This window comes from Melozone crissalis, unplaced genomic scaffold (assembly GCF_028551555.1).
Source record: "Melozone crissalis strain CALT ecotype California unplaced genomic scaffold, PUWL_Pcris_2 ptg000372l_1, whole genome shotgun sequence".
Taxonomy (NCBI): Eukaryota; Metazoa; Chordata; class Aves; order Passeriformes; family Passerellidae; genus Melozone; species Melozone crissalis.
The window spans coordinates 255,834-275,680 of record NW_026536115.1 but is presented as its reverse complement, the minus strand read 5'-3'; the positions used below and the strand labels follow the sequence as shown (position 1 = coordinate 275,680).

The following is a 19,847-nucleotide window of genomic DNA, read 5'->3' as shown; positions in this document are numbered from 1 at the left end:
TTTTAACAATTTCTGCCTTACCTGAGCCACCAGCAACATTTGGAAATCACATATAGCCTTTCACCTTTGATTATTTTAACAATTTCTGCCTTACCTGAGCCACCAGCAACACTCAGAAATCACATTTAGCCTTTCACCTTTGATTATTTTAGCACCTACAGGGTGAAGCCAGGCCCTGTGAGCCCTGCCCAGGAGCTCACCCTGGAAATGCAGATTTCAGCTCAGCCTGTGGCCCTGCCTGAGCTGCCCCTGTCTGTCCCCACCGAGTGCCCCCAGCTGCAGCAGAGCCAGGAGGCAGCGATGGTGTTTGGTGACATGCCTGACAGACTTGTCTGACAACTTGGGGGTTTGTTTTGCATAAGCCACCCAAACAGATGGTCACCACTTTTTAAGTACCAGCCTGGCTCGTGTTTGTGTGCACAGAGCTGAAATCCTAATTTCACTGAATTCCCATCTCACTGAATTCCATTCTCACTGAATTCCCAATTTCACTGAATTCCCAATTTCACTGAAATCCCATTTTACAGAAATCCCATTTCTGTGAATTCCCATTTCACTGAAATCCCATCTCACTGAATCCCCATCTCACTGAATTCCCATTTCACTGAAATCCCAATTTCACTGAATCCCCATCTCACTGAATTCCCATTTCACTGAAATCCCAATTTCACTGAATTCCCATCTCACTGAATCCCCATCTCACTGAATTCCATTCTCCCTGAATTCCCTGTTGGAGCTGTGGTTTTGGGGCAGCAAACACAGGTGGGAGATTTTGGGGGGAAACTCACAAGGGCTTTAAGGTTAATTCCCCTTACCCTCTCCGTATGAAGATGATGATTTTTGTTTTTAATCTCCTTACCCTTTCTGGTGGGAGATGATGATTTTATGTCCCTGGCATCTTGGTATTCTCATTCCCACATCCAGAGAAATGCTGAGAGTTAAAAACCATTCTCTGGGCCTTTAGGAATTGTCCTTTTGCCGTGCACTCCTCCCTCTCAAGCTCCCAAACCTGTGCTCCATCCTCATCCTACCCTTGGTGGCACCACTTTGGATTTTAATGGGTTTATTTTCCTTTTGCTTTTTGCCTGAATTTTAGTGATGAATTATTTGTGGCTCACTGCTCCTTCGGATGGGCTGAGTGGTGCCTGTCCCAGCAGAGAGCTGAGCTGTCACACAGGGTTACCCTGAGCTCAAGGCAGCTTTACCCACCTGCCTGGCTGCTTTTTTGTGCATTTAGGGATATTTTGTCCATTTTCCTGGCTTGCTCCCTCTGTTTAACCTTCTCTGCTCTGCTGAGTTGTCTCACAGAGTTATCCTGAACTCAATACAGCTTTCCCCACCTGCCTGGCTGCATTTTTTTTTTTTTTTTTTTAATTTAAGGATATTTTGCCCATTTTTTCTGGCTTGCTCCCTCTATTTAACCTTCTCTGCTGAGTTGTCTCACAGGGTTATCCTGAACTCAGTATCAATACAGCTTTACCCACCTGCCTGATTGTACTTCCAGTTTGTATTTAGGGATATTTTGCCCATTTTCCTGGCTTGCTCCCTGTGTTTAACCTTCTCTGCTCTGCAGAATTGTCACACAGAGTTATCCTGAACTCAATACAGCTTTACCCATCTGTCTGATTGTACTTCCAATAAGTACTTTTTGTATTTAGGGGTATTTTGTCCATTTTTCTGGCTTGATGCCTGTGTTTAACCTCCTCTGCTTTGCGTGATGAAACAATGAGTTCATTTTAACAAATGCCAGAGCTTTCTGGGCAGGAATGTGGCCCACAGACACAGCTCCTGAGTCAGGTAGGAGCAGGGCTGCCTGGCAGCCTTGATGGCACTGTTGTGCAGGTAAGAACCGCTTTCATTCATAGGATCAAGCTGTTTTATTTTTAAATCCCAGCTCCACTGAAAGATACACATCTTTTTTTTTTCCCAACCATCTTTTCTTCCAAGCATGAAGTCACCGCTCTGCCCTGCTCTTCATTTGCATTCAGTGTGTCTGAAAGCTGTGTGCTGGTCTCAGTAGATAACTGACAGCCAGAAGGAGTGCAAAGCAGCAAAAAAACCAAAAAATAAAAATAAGATTTCCTGCATGTGCTGGTGGATCCACGCAATCCCACGAATCCACCAGGAACATATGCCCTCAAACTGCATGTGCCTGTCTATATTTATATATATATTAAAATAAAAACAAACTGTGACAAGGGAAGCTGCAAAACGCCGGAGTTCTGATGGGAATCAACAACAAACTGAAAACTCAGGGAGCTCAAGGATCCCGATCCCCAAACTGAGAACTCAGGGAGCTCAAGGATCCCGATCCCCAAACTGAGAACTCAGGGAGCTCAAGGATCCCGATCCCCAAACTGAAAACTCAGGGAGCTCAAGGATCCCGATCCCCAAACTGAAAACTCAGGGAGCTCAAGGATCCCGATCCCCACCGGTTTCATTTGCATCCCAAAGCAGCAGTCCCACCTCAGCAGCCGCTGTTCCCTCATTAAGGTGTCATTACCTTGCTGCCTGATTAATTTAAAGCCTAAGCACACACAGGGCGTGAATTGGGCAAGATAAACCGAACCGCTCCGGGCTAGGGATGGAAATCTGCTTCTGTCGCTCCGCTGTTTTTAGGGTGATTTGTACACGGCTTAAAGCGAATCCCCCGGGTGTCCGAGCTAAAGCAATTTCAGTTTGGGCGGCAAAAACTTCTGGTGCCTCCCTGGCCACCCCAAACTTCGGGACAGGGACCCGGAGTGCCCGGGGCTCCTGCCCGGCCGGAGGAGGTGAGGGGAGCATCCCGAGGGTCCTACAGCATCTCCGGGCCCCGGGAGAGCATCTCCTGCTCCGGGACAGCATTCCCTGCTCAGGGAGAGCATTCCCAGCTCTGGGAGAGCATCCTCTGCTCCAGGAGAGCATCTCCTGCTCTGGGAAAGCATCCTTTGTTCCGGGAGAGCATCCCCTGGTCGAGGAGAGCATTCCCAGCTCCAGGAGAGCATCCCATGGTCCAGGAGAGCATCCTTTGTCCTGGGGGAGCATCCTGTGCTCCAGGAGAGCATTCCCTGCTCCGGGAGCTCATCCCCTGCTCGGGGAGAGCATCCTCTGTCCCGGGAGAGCATTCCCTGCTCCAGGAGAGCATCCCCTGCTCCAGAAGAGCATCCCCCCTGCCAGGAGAGCATTCCCTGCTCTGGGAACTCATTCCCTGCTCCGGGAGAGCATCCCCTGCTCCGGGAGAGCATCCCCTGCTCCAGGAGAGCATTCCCCCTGCCAGGAGAGCATTCCCTGCTCTGGGAGCTCATTCCCTGCTCCGGGAGAGCATCCCCTGCTCCGGGAGAGCATCCCCTGCTCCAGGAGAGCATTCCCAGCTGTCCAGGCCGTTCCGAGAGGGCATCCCCAGGCCGTATCGCCCCCAGCCCGGGACAGCATCGCGCCGCTGCCCCGGCAGCGCAGCCCCCCTGCTCTGGGAGCGCATCCTCCACTGCCGGGAGAGCATTCCCCGCTTCCCTGGCTGCTCCGAGGAGGGCCGGGAGCGCATCCGGGAGAGCACTGCCCGCTGCCGGCAGAGCATCCCTCCGCTCCGGCAGCGCATTTCCCTCTCGGGAGAGCATCCCCTGCTCCGGCACAGCATCCCCTGCTCCGGCACAGCACCCCCTTGCTCCGGTAGAGCTTCCCCGTGCTCCAGGAGCGCATTTCCCCTTGGGAGAGCATCTCCTTGCTCCGGCACAGCATCCCCCGCTGTCCGGGACGCTCCAGCAGAGCATCCCCCCTTCTCCAGGAGCGCATCCCCCTGCTCCGGCAGAGCATCCCCCCTGCTCCAGAAGGCCATTCACCCGCTCCGGGAGCTCATTTCCCTCTCGGGAGAGCATCCCCTTGCTCCGGCACAGCATCCCCTTGATCCGGCAGAGCATTCCCCTGCTCCAGGAGTGCATCCCCCTTCTCCGGCCGAGCATTCCCCCGCTCTGGGAGCTCATTTCTCTCTCGGGAGAGCATCCCCCTGCTCCAGCAGTACATCCTCCCTCTCCAGGAGCTCATTTCCTTCTCGGGAGAGCATCTCTATGCTCCGGCACAGCATCCCCCCTGCTCCAGCAGCGCATCCCCGTCTCCGGGAGCTCATCCCCTCTCCGGGAGCTCATCCCCTCTCCGGGAGCTCATCCACCTCTCCGACAGAGCATGTCCCTGCTCTGGGAGCTCATTTCCCTCTCGGGAGAGCATCCCCCCTTCTCCAGGAGTGCATCCCCCCTCTCCGGGAGCTCATCCCCTCTCCGGCACAGCATCCCCGCCTCTCCCCGAGCTCGATCCCCGTTCCCCGGCTCTCCCTCCCCGCGTCCGGCCCCGCTCCGCTCCGGAGCAGCGCAGCCGAGCTCCGCCCGCCGCTTCCCCGCCTCTCCCGCTCGGTGAAACGCGAGGAAAGAGCAGCAAAGCCCCGCGGGGCAGCGACTCACGCCCGTGCTTTGGGGAAGCCCATGGAGAGCAGGATGTCCAGCGAAGAGCCATGTTTGATGGTCCCGGCGCGGTGCTGGCGGCCCCGGCGCGGGATGACTTTGCTGTAGAGCTCGTCCCGGGCGGCCATGGCGAGCTGGGCCATCAGCGCGCTGCCATCGCCGCCCGCGCTCGGCCATGCACGCCAGGGGCTGGGGACAGCGCCGGGGACAGCCACGCACGGCCCCGAGCGGCGGCGACACCGCCCACGGCCCGGAGGGAGGGAGCGAGGGAGGGAGGGGAAGGATGAGGGGAGGGATGAGGGGAGGGATGAGGGGAGGGATGCGGGAGCGCAGCCGGGATTGCCCCCGCCCCGCCGAGGGTGGGTGGGGGATGCGCGGGAGCGGGCGGGAGAAAGGAAGGTTTCCTTTAATTAAAAAAAAAAAAAAAAAAATTAAAAAATATTGAAAAAGGAAAATGAAAGCACGTGCACGCGCGGTTTGGTCTTCTTTCTTTTTTTTTTTTTGTTTTGTTTTGTTTGGTTTTTTTGGGTTTTTTTTTTTGCCTTTAGTATGGTCGTTATGTATGTTTATTTATTTATTTATTTATTTATTTATTTATTTATTTTGGGTGGGGTTTTTTTGTTCGTTTTGCCCTTATTAGAAATCATTTATTTAAATATCTATTTGTTTATTTTTGTTCGCTTTGCCTTTATTGTAATGTTTTTGTTTTTGCATTTGTTTGTTCGTTCATGTATTTATTTAATATTTGTATTTATATAGAAATATTATTTAATAATATTTATTTCTCTAGAAATTTATTTATATAGAAATAGATAGAGAAATTTATTTGCTTATATAGAAATAATGTTTATTTTTATAGAATTTCCTTCCTTCCTTCCTTCCTTCCTTCCGCCACTTCCTTCCTTCCGCCACTTCCTTCCTTCCTTCCTTCCGCCACTTCCTTCCGCCACTTCCTTCCGCCACTTCCTTCCTTCCTTCCTTCCGCCACTTCCTTACTTCCTTCCGCCACTTCCTTCCGCCACTTCCTTCCTTCCTTCCTTCCTTCCTTCCTTCCTTCCTTCCTTCCTTCCGCCACTTCCTTCCGCCACTTCCTTCCGCCACTTCCTTCCTTCCGCCACTTCCTTCCTTCCGCCACTTCCTTCCTTCCGCCACTTCCTTCCGCCACTTCCTTCCGCCACTTCCTTCCTTCCTTCCGCCACTTCCTTCCTTCCTTCCTTCCTTCCTTCCTTCCTTCCTTCCTTCCTTCCTTCCTTCCTTCCTTCCTTCCTTCCTTCCTTCCTTCCTTCCTTCCTTCCTTCCTTCCTTCCTTCCTTCCGCCACTTCCCTCCCTCTCTTTTTCTTTCTCTCTTCTTTTTCTTCTTTCATGTTTTAGGAAATCCTCTCTGTGGCCCCAACCAAACTCCTCAGGACAGATATTCCTGCTTTTCTCCTCATTCTATTTAATTCATCCTCCTCATCCTTTTCCTATTATTTTTTTCCCCTGACTTTCCCTTTTTTTCCACTTTTCCTTTCACTTTTAAGGCCAGCCTCATCCTGCTCCTGCAAGCCCAGCCTGAAACCCCAACCCTGCCAGCAAATAAAAACCCACGAAGAGGCATTTTTAAAAATAGTTTATGTTGGGGAAGGAAATCAATAGTGGCAATGACAAATCTATCAGTGCAGTTGTTATTATTCCCATTAGGGAAAACCAACAGCCCATTTCCATTTTGTTGTATCAATGAAGGGGAAAAAATAATACAACAATTCATTTCCCAGCTCCCTGCTTGTTCTCCTCCTGTGCCAGGAGATTTTCTGCTCTTTATCCACAGGGAAAAACCATCCTTGAACTGAGGATTCCATGGAAATTCCAGCTCAGGAACGACACAGCACAAAAACCAAAACCAAACTAAAAATGCTTCTTGTTCCTCTCTTAAAATCGCTTTTAACTCCTCTGATGTTGCTCAGGTTCTTCAATTTACCCTCACTATTAATTGGTGAAGATTTTATTAAAGCCAGAAGGTGAAATGAATTTAGTTGTGGATTTCAGCTGTGAAATCAGGATCAGGCACTCCAATTTAATTCAAGGGGAGAATTAAGGCCATTAATAATGATATTTTCTATTCCATTTTAACACAGGAGCAGAATTAAGGGCATTAATAACAATTTTTGTGCTCAAATTTGGAGCCCCCAGAAGGGTTTGGCCCCCACGAACTCATCCCAGCCTCAGTAGGAGCACCACAAAGACCCTGGAGGAGAAATAAAAATCCCAAATTCCTCCTGATCCCACCTCCCCATGCCCCAGGGGAGTGCAGGGATCTGAGCCAGCAGGAAATGTTTGCATTTCTCTCCCCGGGCCTCCCTCCTGTGCTCCAGCTGAGTTACTCAGGCAGGAAATAACAATAAAAATGAGATTTCGCTATGGGACTCTGCCCAGATGGGAATCTCTTTCCTCTGCCTGGGACGGATTCACACAATAAATTCCAACAGAAATAAATCCACATCAGGGAAGGTGCAATATTGAGGTTGGTTTGGTTGGGTGAGCTGCTGCATCAAAAAAGGAACAGAAATAAATTTATTTTTTAGGTGAGACTGGCTGGAAATTGTTTTCCAAGCCTGCCAAAATCATGTCCTTGCAACTTTAACTTCACCTGGCTGGGCTTTTTTACATGGAGACTTTATTTTTTTTTTGAAAAAAGGTGTTTTTTTCTCAACTATCAAATGTGTGCCTGGAAATAAAGCTGCCGCCCACCTTTTATTGTTTTTTCTTTTTTTTGATTGTACGCTGAAAATGAAAGCTGCCACAGTGATCAAATAGGGAAAGGGAAGAAAGTGAAAGTAGAAAGGCAAATTTTTAAAAAAGGAAAGCACCCAGAAAAATGTGTTGCCGCCTCTAAAATTAACAATAATTTCAGCGAAATAATCAAAATATACAAAATGATTTGGCTTGTGCGAAAGCTGTGATATTCAGTTTGTTTAAAATGCTGTCAGATTTTCACAGAGAACATTTCTGGTTTGGTTTTTAATTTATTTTTGTTTTCACTTGGCCTTGTGTTGCTGGCCTGATCCCAGATATTTCTATTTGTGTTCTTTTATTGCTGCTCACCATTTTCCTGTTTGTGGCAACAACTTTTGGGTGCCCAAAGCCACAAAAGAACACAAATTCACAAATTCCTGCCCCAAGAGCCTTGGCTGGGAAATCCTAAATTTTCCTGGGTGAACTCCAATTTTAATCCCTTTACCTACAGGAAAATGAATTTTTAGGGGATTATTTTTATTATTTTTTTTATAATTATATTTATTTATTTTGCTATATATAATATGTAATATGTAATATGTAATATGTAATATGTAATATGTAATATATAATATATAATATACAATATATATTATATAATATAACATATATAATATACAATATGTAATATATAATATACAATATATAATATATAATATATAATATAACATATATAATATAACATATATAATATACAATATGTAATATATAATATACAAAATATAATATACAATATAAAATATGTAATATGTAATATATAATATATAATATACAATATATAATATATAATACATAATGTATAATATATAATATATAATATATAATATATAATATATAATATATAATATATAATATACAATATACAATATATTATGTATAATATACAATATATAATATATAATATATAATAAACATATAACATATAACATATAACATATAATATGCAATATACAATATGTAATATGTAATAATTTATATTTTATTTATTATTTTTATTATTTTAGGGGTTTTTAATTTTTTTTTTAAATTTCTCTTCCTGGGGTGAAGGCAGAATTGAGGGGACAGAGTTTTAAAAAGCCAAGGAGGGGGAATTTCCATAGGAAGAGCTCAGGTTTCTGAGGAATTTGAGCCAAATTTAGGGATTTTTTTGAGCCAAATTTAGGGAGGTTTTTGAGCCAAATTTAGGGGGTTTTTTGAACCAAATTTAGGGATTTTTTGGAGCCAAATTTAGAGGATTTTTTGGAGCCAAATTTACCTTTTTTTGTCCCAGCCTGATGCTCCCTCCTGGTGCTGCCATGGGAATGCTTTGTTCCCTACCAATGGGAATATTCTGGAATCAAGAGCTCAGCAGCACGGAATGGAGCAGGGCCTTTGCTTTTCCCCTTCTCCCAAATCCATCCTTGGCAAATCCACCCTCATTTTTTGATTTCCCTGCCCACACCAGCTAAAGAATCAAAAAGAAATTGAAATTCAAAATTAAACTCAGCACTTCCCCTCCCCTCTCACCTCCTTTTTTAATTTTTAAATTTTTTCTTCCCCATTCTCCTGAGTTTCCAAGTGCCAAGGAAATTTGATTTCTGGCTGAGGAAAATCAACAGCTGCCTCAGCAGCACCAAACCAGAGGGGAAATGATGATTTCATTGTTATTTCGGAGTTTTTTTGTGATGTCGAGAGCAGCCAAAAACTGCAAACCGCAGCTCATTTTCTGTGCCGTGGGTGCTGGAAGTGGCAGAACAACATTCCTGAGAGCAGCCTTGGGGAATAAATCCCCTTTTTGTGCAGCTCTGCTACCTGTTGGGGCTGGATGTGGGGCTGGAATTTATTCCTTGATTCCCACAGGGAAAATTCCCTTCCTTCCCTCCCATTGCCGAGGTGCTCCCTCCTCTCAGAACTGCAAAATTTGGGTCAAATTTGGGTCCCCAGAGGGTTTAAAAACAGCTGGAGCTGCTGGATAATGGAGAGAGGGATGGGAAAGGAGAATTTTCCCCATTTCTCCCTCATCTCAAAATTTGCCACGAGATTTGGGCTCTGGAAGAGTTATCAGAACTTCAGGAATGGGGATTCTTTTATCCATATTAAGTTATTTTATTTTATTTTATTTTATTTTATTTTATTTTATTTTATTTTGGGTCTTGGGCTCTGGGAAAGTCATCAGAGCTTCAGGACTGGGGATTTTTTATCATCTCCAACTTTTACATTATTTTATTTTATTTTATTTTGGGTTTTGGGCTCTGGGAGGGTTATCAGGACTTCAGGACTGGGCATTTTTTATCCATCTCTAGCTTTTATTTTATTTTATTTTATTGGGGGTCTTGTGCTCTGGGAGAGTTATCAGAGCTTCAGGACTGGGGATTTTTTTTATCCATCTCCAGATTTTATTTTATTTTATTTTATTTTATTTTATTTTATTTTATTTTATTATCTTATTTTATTTTGGATCTGGAGCTCCAAATTTGGCTGCAGATGTGGAATTGTGTGGGGTGAAAAAAGCACCACAATCTCCATTAGCAGGGCACTGAGAATTTGCTTTCCTAGCTCAGGTTTCCTTCAGTTTTGGAGTGTGTTTTCCTCATTAAAATAAAAAAAAAAATCCACTGTAAAATAAAAAAAATCCATTTTAATTTCATCACAATTCCTTCATTTGGGCTTTTAGAGTTATGGATCTGAGCAGGAATAAGTCAAGAGGCAAAATGGCCTTCAGATATTTCAGGGCAGGACAGGACAGAAAATAAAAGAGAAATAAAAGAGAAATAAAAGAATATATTAATTTTAAAAGATTTTCAGCTGTTTTTTGGCTCTGCTGGGAGAGGCAGGGTTTTGTTGCTGGGCACTGATTCAGCCCAGAGCTGGGGTTGAGGGCAGGATTTGACTTTTTTGGTCATTAAAACCCAAGCCAGCCATGGAGAGTGGCTGGGGCTTTGCTGAGTGAGGCTTTCCCCTCTCCTAACCAGGCAGGGCTGGGTTTTTTATATATAAAATCTTTATTTGAATTTCTCCTGCTTGGCCCAGCAGCTGGGGCAGTGAGTTGGGACAAGGTGGGATTCAGCTAAAACCACAGGCCAATTAAAATATTGGTGTAAATCCTCTTTTATTGGTGTAAAAGCCACTCTTATTAGTATAAAAAACCATTTTTATTGGTATAAAAACTATTTTTATTGGTATAAAACCCACTTTTATTGATACAAAATCCATTTTTTCTGGGCTGGGCTTCTCCCTTTCCTAGCAGGAGAAAAGTTGAATAAATTAATGAATAAAAAAGCCCCAACTTGCAGCCCATGTGCAAGAAAGATCCAGAACTTTGGCTGTGTTATCTCGTGGATCCCTGGCTGTCCCTGGTGTGAACCCAGTTTGTTTCCACCCTCATTTATTTGCTGGGGACTGAGCCAAGAAATATCTTGGTACAATAGAAAACTGCTGGGATTTCCCCAGCTCCCCCACACAGAGAAATGTGTGGAGGTTGTGCAAAGTCTGCAAATCTCCTTTTGCTTTGCTTGGAATTGCTTATTTTATTTTATTTTATTTTATTTTATTTTATTTTATTTTATTTTATTTCATTTCATTCCATTCCATTCCATTCCATTCCATTCCATTTCATTTCATTTTTTATGTTTTTTTTTTTTTTTCTAGCTGCATTCCTGGGCCCTCGTTGGATTCCCCAGAGGAAAAAAAAAAAAAAAATTGTTTTTGTTTAACAGAATATTGGAAAGGAAGGGGATGGGGTGTTTGTGGTCATTTGAAATCATCCTGATTCTTTGAAACTGTAGAATTGGAATTGAAATTGTAGAATTGTTTGGAATAATATAAAAATATTATATGAGGATATTGAAATAATACGAGGGTTGATTTAATTTGATCTCAAAGGCAGGAACCAGCTCGGATCAATGGGTGATGCTTTGGTGTCTTTCCTCATTTTTTCCTGAGTTATTTTTGCTGTTTAACTTTCCTCTCTTTGTGCAGAACAGCCTTTGAATGGATTTGAGCCTGGAAGTGCTTCTGTGAAAACGCTCAGCCAAGTTTCACAAAGTTCATTGGAACAGAAATAATAAAGCAGCACATGGCAGAAAGGAGCAAAATTTGAAAAGGAAATATTTCTAATGTCATCACCAAACAGGCTTAGGGACATAGGAGGCAGATTTTTAATGTTTGTGATAAGATTTTTATCTGGAAAACATCACTTCAGCAATGATTAGAGAAGAGGATTATTCCCCATGTACGTGTGTGTCCATTATAAACGCATTTCTGTAGCTGGAGAGGAACTTCGAGCTGCAATTTCAATATGAATGAGCATCATCCAACATCCTGCTCCTGCTGGAAGTGTCTGCAATTTATTTCATATTTAAATCTTCATTAGATGAGTGGCTAAAAGAGAGAGGCTGCTCAGTGTAAATTAAATTCCCCCGTCTGTGGCTCCATGTGTAACTCTTTGCAATCATTTCCTCAAATGCTACATTCATCCTTTGGAGCATAAATTTCCATAGAACTTTGATTTCAGCTGCTTCTCTCCTTTATGTGAGTGCTGCAGGGAATTAAACATTCTCAGTCCAAACTCTGATCTGGATTGATAATATTTAGCACAAACCTTGCATTGGAAAAAAAAAAGAAAGAAAAAAAAAAAGACAGAATAAATCAGATTTCCTGATCGAGACAGTCCCAAAAGTGCGCACATATGTTTAATTTTACTACTCAGAGTATCCTTGTTGTATTCCCAGCAAGGAAATTGTTCCTGGGGCCCAAGGTAATTCTTGATGCTTTTCTCAAGACATCCCAAACAAAATAAATTTGTCAGAGCTCTGCAGCCCTGGCCCGGAGTCCCTTGCAGTTGTTTTCCCTGCCTGTGTTCCGTGTTAGGACTCTCAGGGATAAACAACACGAGGGAGGCAAACAAGGGAAGGGAAGGGTTCCTGTTTGCACATCTCTGCCCATCTGTTTCTCGTTCTGCCTCGCCCTGGGGAGCGTTTCCACGCTCTGCTCTTCTCATTTTCATAGTGGAACCCTGGAAAAAGTTAAAGATAGAATCTAAAAATGTTGGGCTTTGTGCTTTCCCAGATCAACTGCACCTGCGTAAGCAGGATGATAAATTATATAATTGTTAGATGTGATGATTGTTTAGTAATTAAATGTAATCATTATATAACCATAAGAAGAATAGTGAGAAACTATGTTGGAAATTCAGAGAGGGGCTAAATTAATGTATACAATAGAACAATATAAGTTTAATAATTAACATGAAAGTTCTGTAACGATAGAGTATAAAACATGATCATTTCGGATGTATGGTCGGAGTCAGATTTGGGTTGAATATACCCCGATTCCCAGAGCTCTTAATAAAAAGCACCACATATAATCCCCCGTGATTATGTGTTTTTGAATGCTAACAATTTCAGAGAGCCCAGCCCAGGGAACCTGGGGCTGCATCCTCTGAGCTCAGCCCCGAGCCCTGCAGGGACCTGGGGGCTGACAGGGACGCCTTGAGGAGGCTCCCCTAGAACAGGGACTGGACAGGGGGAGAAACCTTGTGATTTTAAATAGAAGGAAAATATTATTTCCTCTAGGTCTGGATTGAAAGCACTTGAGATGATAATTCATGTTCACACTCAGGTGTTTATTATTTCTTATCAGTGAAAATGTCTCTCTTCTCTGAGTTCTGCGGCAAGGCACAAAATGGCAACAATCTCTTGTTCCAAGGTCTTTTAAGATTAAACCATCCAATCAAGAACTGACACCCTTTTAACCCAATAACTGATCCCAAAGAGCCCCCAGCGTGGATTTTCTGCCCAATTACAAAATGCCACCAAACCCAAGAAGAAGAAGCATGAAGAAGGACAGCACTCTGTGCCTTCCATCTTGCTGCCATCCACAGCACACTAAAAATCCCAAAACCTAAACTGGGAGAATGAGTCAGGTCTGGATTGAAGGCACTTGAGGCAGTAGTTCATGTTCAGACTCAGGTGTTTATTATTTCTTATCAGTGAAAATGTCTCACTTCTCTGAGTTCTGCAGTAAGGCACAAAATGGCCAACAGTTTCTTGTTCCAAAGTCTTTTAAGACTAAACTGTCCAATTAAGAGCTGATACCTGGATTATTTCCCCTTTTTACCCAATAACTGGTCCCAGTGCAGATTTTCTGCCCAATTACAAAATGCCACCAAACCCATGGAGAAGAAGGAAGAAGAGAAAACCCAGCACAAACCCTGTGCCCTCCATCTTGCTGCCATCCACAACACACTAAAAATCCCAAACCTCAACTGGGAGAATGAGTCAGGCTGGGGAACTGTTGGTTTCTCTGGGATTGAAGGCACTTGAGATGGTAGCTCATGTTCACACTCAGGTATTTATTTATTATTTCTTATCCGTAAAACAGCCTCACAGCCATGAGTTCTGCAGCAAGGCACAAAATGGCCAACAGTCTCTTGTTCCAAAGTCTTTTAAGACTAAACTGTCCAATTAAGAGCTGATACCTGGATTATTTCCTCTTTTTACCCAATAACTGATCCCAGTACGGACTTTCCTGCCCAATTACAAAATGCCACCCAAACCCAAGAAAAAGGAAGAAGAAAAACCCAGGACAACACCCTGTGCCCTCCATCTTGCTTCCATCCACAACATTCTAAATACCCCAAAACCTAAAGCGGGAGAATGAGTCAGGTCTGGATTGAAGGCACTTGAGGCAGTAATACGTATTTGGACTCAGGTGTTTATTATTTCTTATCAGTAAAACAGCCTCACAGCCATGAGTTCTGCAGCAAGGCACAAAATGGCAACAATCTCTTGTTCCAAGGCCTTTTAAGACTAAACCATCCAATTTAAGAACTGACACCTGGATTATTTCCCCTTTTTACCCAATAACTGGTCCCAGTGTGGATTTTCTGCCCAATTACAAAATGCCACCCAAACCCATGGAGAAGAAGGAAGAAGAGGAAACCCAGCACAAACCCTGTGCCCTCCATCTTGCTGCCGCCCACAACACACTAAAAATCCCAAAACCTAAACTGGGAGAATGAGTCAGGCTGGGGAATTGTTGGTTTCTCTGGGATTGAAGGCACTTGAGATGGTAGCTCATGTTCACACTCAGGTATTTATTTATCATTTCTTATCAGTAAAACAGCCTCACAGCCATGAGTTCTGCAGCAAGGCACAAAATGGCCAACAGTCTCTTGTTCCAAGGCCTTTTAAAGCCAAACTCTCCAATTAAGAATTGACACCTGGATTATTTTAGTGGCACTGTGACAAAGAGCAGCTGGTGGAATTCTTGAATTGAGAGGAGAAAAACCGTGGATGACTATAAATGCACCTTGATGCAGTCCAATTGAACTTGAAGCTGGGTTTAAATGACTTTGAACTTAAACTTGGGTTTAAATGACTTTGAATTTAAACCTGGGCTTAGATGGCTTTGAACTTAAGCCTGGGTTTAAATGGCAGCCTCTGCTGAAGTATTTGGAGTGAAATAAATGGGATTAGAATCACTCCAAGGGGAGGGGGAAGGCTCCACCAGGGAATGCCCCAAACCTTCCCCCTGCTGCTCCTTCAGGGCTGGATTTTGGTGCTGCACTTCCCTCTGCTGTTGGCTGCCCACACTGGATTTCCTCTGCCTCCTCTCCTCCCCACACCCTGCTCAATGCAGATTTCCCCTGATCCTCCCCTCCTCTAAGATTTTTTTGGGATAATTGAATAATTCCCCACTTTAATTGAATTTTTCCCACTGTTTTTGTGCACTGAGAGAATTCTGCCCAGCTTGGCGACCACAAGAAGAGGAGCTGCCCTGGGATGGTGACATTTTGATGAACAAAAATCCCCAGATTTCTCCCCAAAGAGAAAAGCCCTACCTGTCCTTTCCCCTCCACAGAGTTTAAACCAGTTCTAAACTCAAGCTCTGTCCCCAACCCAAAGCAGGGTTGAATTCCCTGATTTTTTTTAGAATGCTGAGTTTTTCCATCAGCTGTTGTGTCCCAGCCCTGGTTTGTAATTCTTTTCCTAAAGAACGCTCTGGGATGGTGGGGTTTGGAATTCCAGAGCTGCTGGCAATGGGATTTCAACCTTCAAAACCTCCCTGGGAGCTGAACTTCACCCTCCAGGTGTTTTCTAGGAAGGTTTTGAGACACCCCAGGGTGTCAGAACCTCGAGTTTCTCCTTGGGAGCTCCGTGGAGCTTCTCTGTAATTTTTAAACATTTCTAAAACCTTTTCCCCACTCAGGGCCAGGTGAAGCAGTGACAGGAGCACCTGGAGAGCTTTTTTATCAGAATGTGGCTTTTTTGCCCCATCTAGTGGGTACAGAATGTACTGAGCCTGGAGCTGGTTGGATTTTAATCCCAGCATTGAGTTTTTTCCCAAGGCAGCTCTCAGTGCCTGATTTCTGTTTTGTTTTCTGGCTGTTTGGGCAATAATTGTGGGTGGGAAGTGCACAGAGAGCGGTGGATCTCAGAATAACTCAATCATTGCTTACTGAGAGAAGTGAACAGGGCACAATTATCCCAAAAAGAGCAGCTCAGAAAACACCGGGATTTTGTGGGTGAGGGATAAAGGTGCTCAAAACCAACCTTGTCCATCTCTGCAGTGCCTGGGGTGGAGAGCAGCATCAGCTGATATCTGATTTTTAAATTTATGTATGTATATAATATCAATTTATTTATCATTAATTTCTAATAATAATTATTAATTATTAATTAATTATGATTATTATATCATAATAATGATAATATATAGAATATAGAATATAGAATTACATAATATCTAATATATAATACATAATAACATAATATAATATAATATATATTATATCATTATATTATATAATATTAAACTAATGAATTAATAGTAATAATTATTTAATTAAATAATTAATAGACATTAATTAATATAAATATTAATTAAGAAATATTAGTTAAGAAATAATAATTAATAATTAAATTAGATAATCTATTAATTAACTGAATAAATTAATATAAAATAATTTATTTATTTATTTAATATTATTAAATTTATTTGTTTAACATTCCCTGGATTTCCTTTCAGGTGACAACTTCAGTTTTCAGCTGTTTTTTCCTGCCTGAGAAAATCCCTGGAGTCAAGGGTTGGAAAGACAAAGCGTGGGAGGACATCTCTGTGCATATCCCATTCCTTCCATTTATTTCCCTAATAATTGGGCAATTATTAACCAACTAATTGGGTAATTTTGAGATAGGAAGGAAAATTTGGTCCTCTCCTGAGGTTTTTGAGCAGTAGCTGCTGCTCTGTGTGTGTTGGGATGTGTTCATAAACTGTGGGGAGAATTGCCAACCATCCTGTGCTGGAAAAGGTGAGAAGCTCTTCCTGCTGCTGGGTCTTCCTGGTTGGAATTCAAGAATGACAGGTTGCTTAAAAAAAAAAACATTAAAAAACAACAAAACCCTGTGGTTTTATCACTTTCTTCCATGCAGATGTCGAGTCCAAGCTGGGATTTTTCAGGAAACTTTCCCAGGGAAATGAGATTTCCTTGGGCAGAGCAGCTGCTGGCTCAGGGGCCGAGTTCTCATCTGGGATGGGAAAAGCTCCAGACTGAGCCTGGCTCAGAAAACAGCTCTGAGCCTGAACTTGGGCATTAAACTGAGCCTGAACTGAGCCTAAATTTGGGCATTAAACTGAGCCTGAACTTGGGCATTAAACTGAGCCTCAACTTGGGCATTAAACTGAGCCTGAACTGAGCCTAAACTTGGGCATTAAACTGAGCCTGAATTTGAGCATTAAACTGAGCCTGAACTTGGGCATTAAACAGAACCTCAGCTTGGGCATTAAACTGAGCCTGAACTTGGGCATTAAACTGAGCCTGAACTTGAGCATTAAACTGAGCCTGAACTTGGCATTTTCGGAGAATGCCAGAATGGTTTGGGTTGGAAGGAACCTGAAAGTTTCTCCTGGTAAATTGAACTGAGTTCCTCCTGTTAAACTAAACTGAGCCTAAACTGGCATTTTCAGAGAATCCCAGAATGGTTTGGGTTGGAAGGAACCTCAAAGTTCCTCCTGTTAAATTAAACTGAGCCCAAACTTGGCATTTTCAGAGAATCCCAGAATGGTTTGGGTTGGAAGGAGCCTAAAAATTCCTCCTGTTCCACTTCCCTGTCATGGGAAGGGACAATTCCCAATCCCAGGCTGCTCCAAACTCCTTCAAACCATCCCAATCCCAAGGGAATTTGGCTCCTGTGCTTTGTCCCAGCAGGAATATCCAACCCAACACCCTCCAAAGCTCCTTTTGTTCTTCTGGCATTCAAGTATTCCTCAATGAAAGCTGTCATAAAAAATTCAGGCCAGCTGCTGTGGCTCCTCCAAGCCTGCCTGGCCTTGCTGTGACAGGGAAATAAATAAACCCACAGGGAGGAGAGGCTGGGCTGCTGATCTGGGTTTGGGAACGTTCTGGACTGGGACCAGCTCTCTGATATTGGTGGGCAATGGGGTTCAGGTCATTCAAGAGATCATTCAGGCCATTCAAGAGGTCTGCTGGGGTTTCCCAAGGATTTGGAGTGAGTTTTGTCCTTACTGGAGCTGAAAGCAGATAGCACAGGGGGTTACCCAACAATAACAACAACACCCTGTCCATTTCATGCTCTGACCAAACAAACAGCACCCGAGGGATGCCCTTGGTCAAAGTTCAGCTCCTCACACTTGCAGCCAGCCCCAGGACACAGGGGGAGTTTGGAATATCTGCCTCACTCCTCATCAGGCACACAATATCCTGTTACCACCGGGGAGCTGCAGCACAGGTGGGAAAAGGCACAATTCTAAAGCTCTGCTCCGAAAAATGAAAATAGAAGAGGAAATCAATGCTGTTGGCAGTGTCCTGAGGTCTTCCCATGGCTGGTGTGGGCATAAAATCCGAGATTTTCACAAGGGTCTGAGAGGGAGAGATGTGATTAACACGTTAGCAGGGTCTTGTCTGTCCAAGCAGCTCAGTGGAAACTTGGAGAAAACAACAGAAAAAACAGAAAAATAAAAGAAAAAAAGAAAATAAGATTCTCTGCCTCAGAGCACGACAGATGGGTCACCTCTGCTGCAGGTCACTCAGAGCTGCTGCCAGCGTGAAGCAGACTCAGAAATGTCAGGTGGGAAGATGCGGTGTGCAAGCACAGAGCTTTTTGTCACAAATATTTCAGGTTTTCATCCTGCCAGCCCAACCCAGGGTTCCTTGTAGGGTAAAACAGCAGGAATTGTTCTGGGGTGTCCCCAGCCAGGCCCAGGGACACAGGGCTGGCTCAATGGAGCTGCAGGTACCCCTGGTGCTCTGGGATTTATTCAAGGTCACACAAGGAGTTTGTAGCAGAGCCAGGAGCTGCATGCAGCTCTTCCCTCAAGAATAAAGGCTATCTTTCATCTAAATTAAACCCCCACCATTTTCCAGAAGCTTCAGGGCCTCTGTCTAATCTATTCACACAGCATTCATCACCATGGCATCTAGGTGCCACTCTGCTCGTCCCTTAACCTTGCCAGAGCCTGCCATGAATATTCCCAGCATCTTTTATGGGTTTCTAAGTGAGATGAGCACACTCTGCTTCCACCTCCACTGCCTGATAAACAACCCATCCGTTAGACCCACAAAAAATATTAAAAAATAAATTAAAAAAAGAGTTTCCAATTAGCAAACCTTGCACTTGGCCATGTTTTGGAGTGTCTCTGCTCCCCTCCCCATCAGAAGTTGGGCCTGGTTTGTGACACTCCAGAACAATTCCTGCTGTTTTACCCCATGAGGAGCTGGGCTGGCAGGGTGAAAACCTGAAATATTTGTGACAAATATTTTGTGCCACTCTCCTCATCCCTTAACCATGTCTGAGCCTGTCGTGAATATTCCCAGCATCTTTTACGGGTTTCCAAATGAGATGAGCACACTCTGCTTCCACCTCCACCCTGAACAGCCTGCCTGATAAACAACCCATCCGTTAGATACACAAAAAAATATTTAAAAAAAATAAAAAACAAGGTTTCCAATTAGCAAACCTTGCACTTGGCTGTGTTTTGGAGCGTCTCTGCTCCCCTCCCCATCAGAAGTTGGGCACTCTCACAACGCTGCCTGTCACTGCTCAGCCTGCCAGCTGCATAAAATCAAGGCATCAGGCTTTTTTTAATTGAATGCATAATGAGGTGACTGGCAGGTTTAATTAACAAAACTCATCCTGTGTATGCACCTGGAGGTGAAAATAAGTTTAATCAAGAAGAGTTGGCAAGTGCCAACAGCTCTGTCATGGTTGCCCCCCTCCTTTCCCCCCTCTTATTTTGGTTTGTTTCAACCAGGCTTTATATTCGCAAAAATGGCTCTGGGTGCTGATTAATTATCTTTTGCCCGAGATTGATGAGTTGTTGCTGCCTGCTTCATAATGAGAGCCCTTGCTCCTGGAAAAGCTTTAATAATCAGGCTGCCTTGGATAAACTGCTGATGGCAAACGCTCGGGGCGCCTGAATTCCAGTAACCCTTGAGGACTTGATCCATGGGAGGAAAAATTGTGCTGGAAGTGTGCTGGCTGGCACCTTACGGCCAAGGGGAGGTGGAAAAGGTGGTTCCTGTTTTGTCCAGGGAAGTTCAGGATTGAGGGAGAAGCCATGAGGGGTCAGAATTTACTTCTGGTTCAAAATGGCATCATTGGAGGGACACCGATTGGTAAAAATCATGGATAGAAAGTGAAAAATGC

At 43.9% G+C, this 19,847-nt stretch overlaps 1 protein-coding gene across 1 annotated transcript in view; it reads right to left on the bottom strand.

The window, feature by feature from the left end:
- The window catches only part of UBASH3B (ubiquitin associated and SH3 domain containing B), an 86,138-nt gene extending 81,474 nt beyond the window's left edge, over positions 1-4,664 (bottom strand). Inside the window, 1 exon segment of the mRNA XM_054294908.1 lies at positions 4,428-4,664. Within this exon segment, the coding sequence (XP_054150883.1) occupies positions 4,428-4,570 (143 nt within the window). The 5' untranslated portion in view covers positions 4,571-4,664.
- Between the last annotated feature and the right edge of the window lie 15,183 nt (positions 4,665-19,847).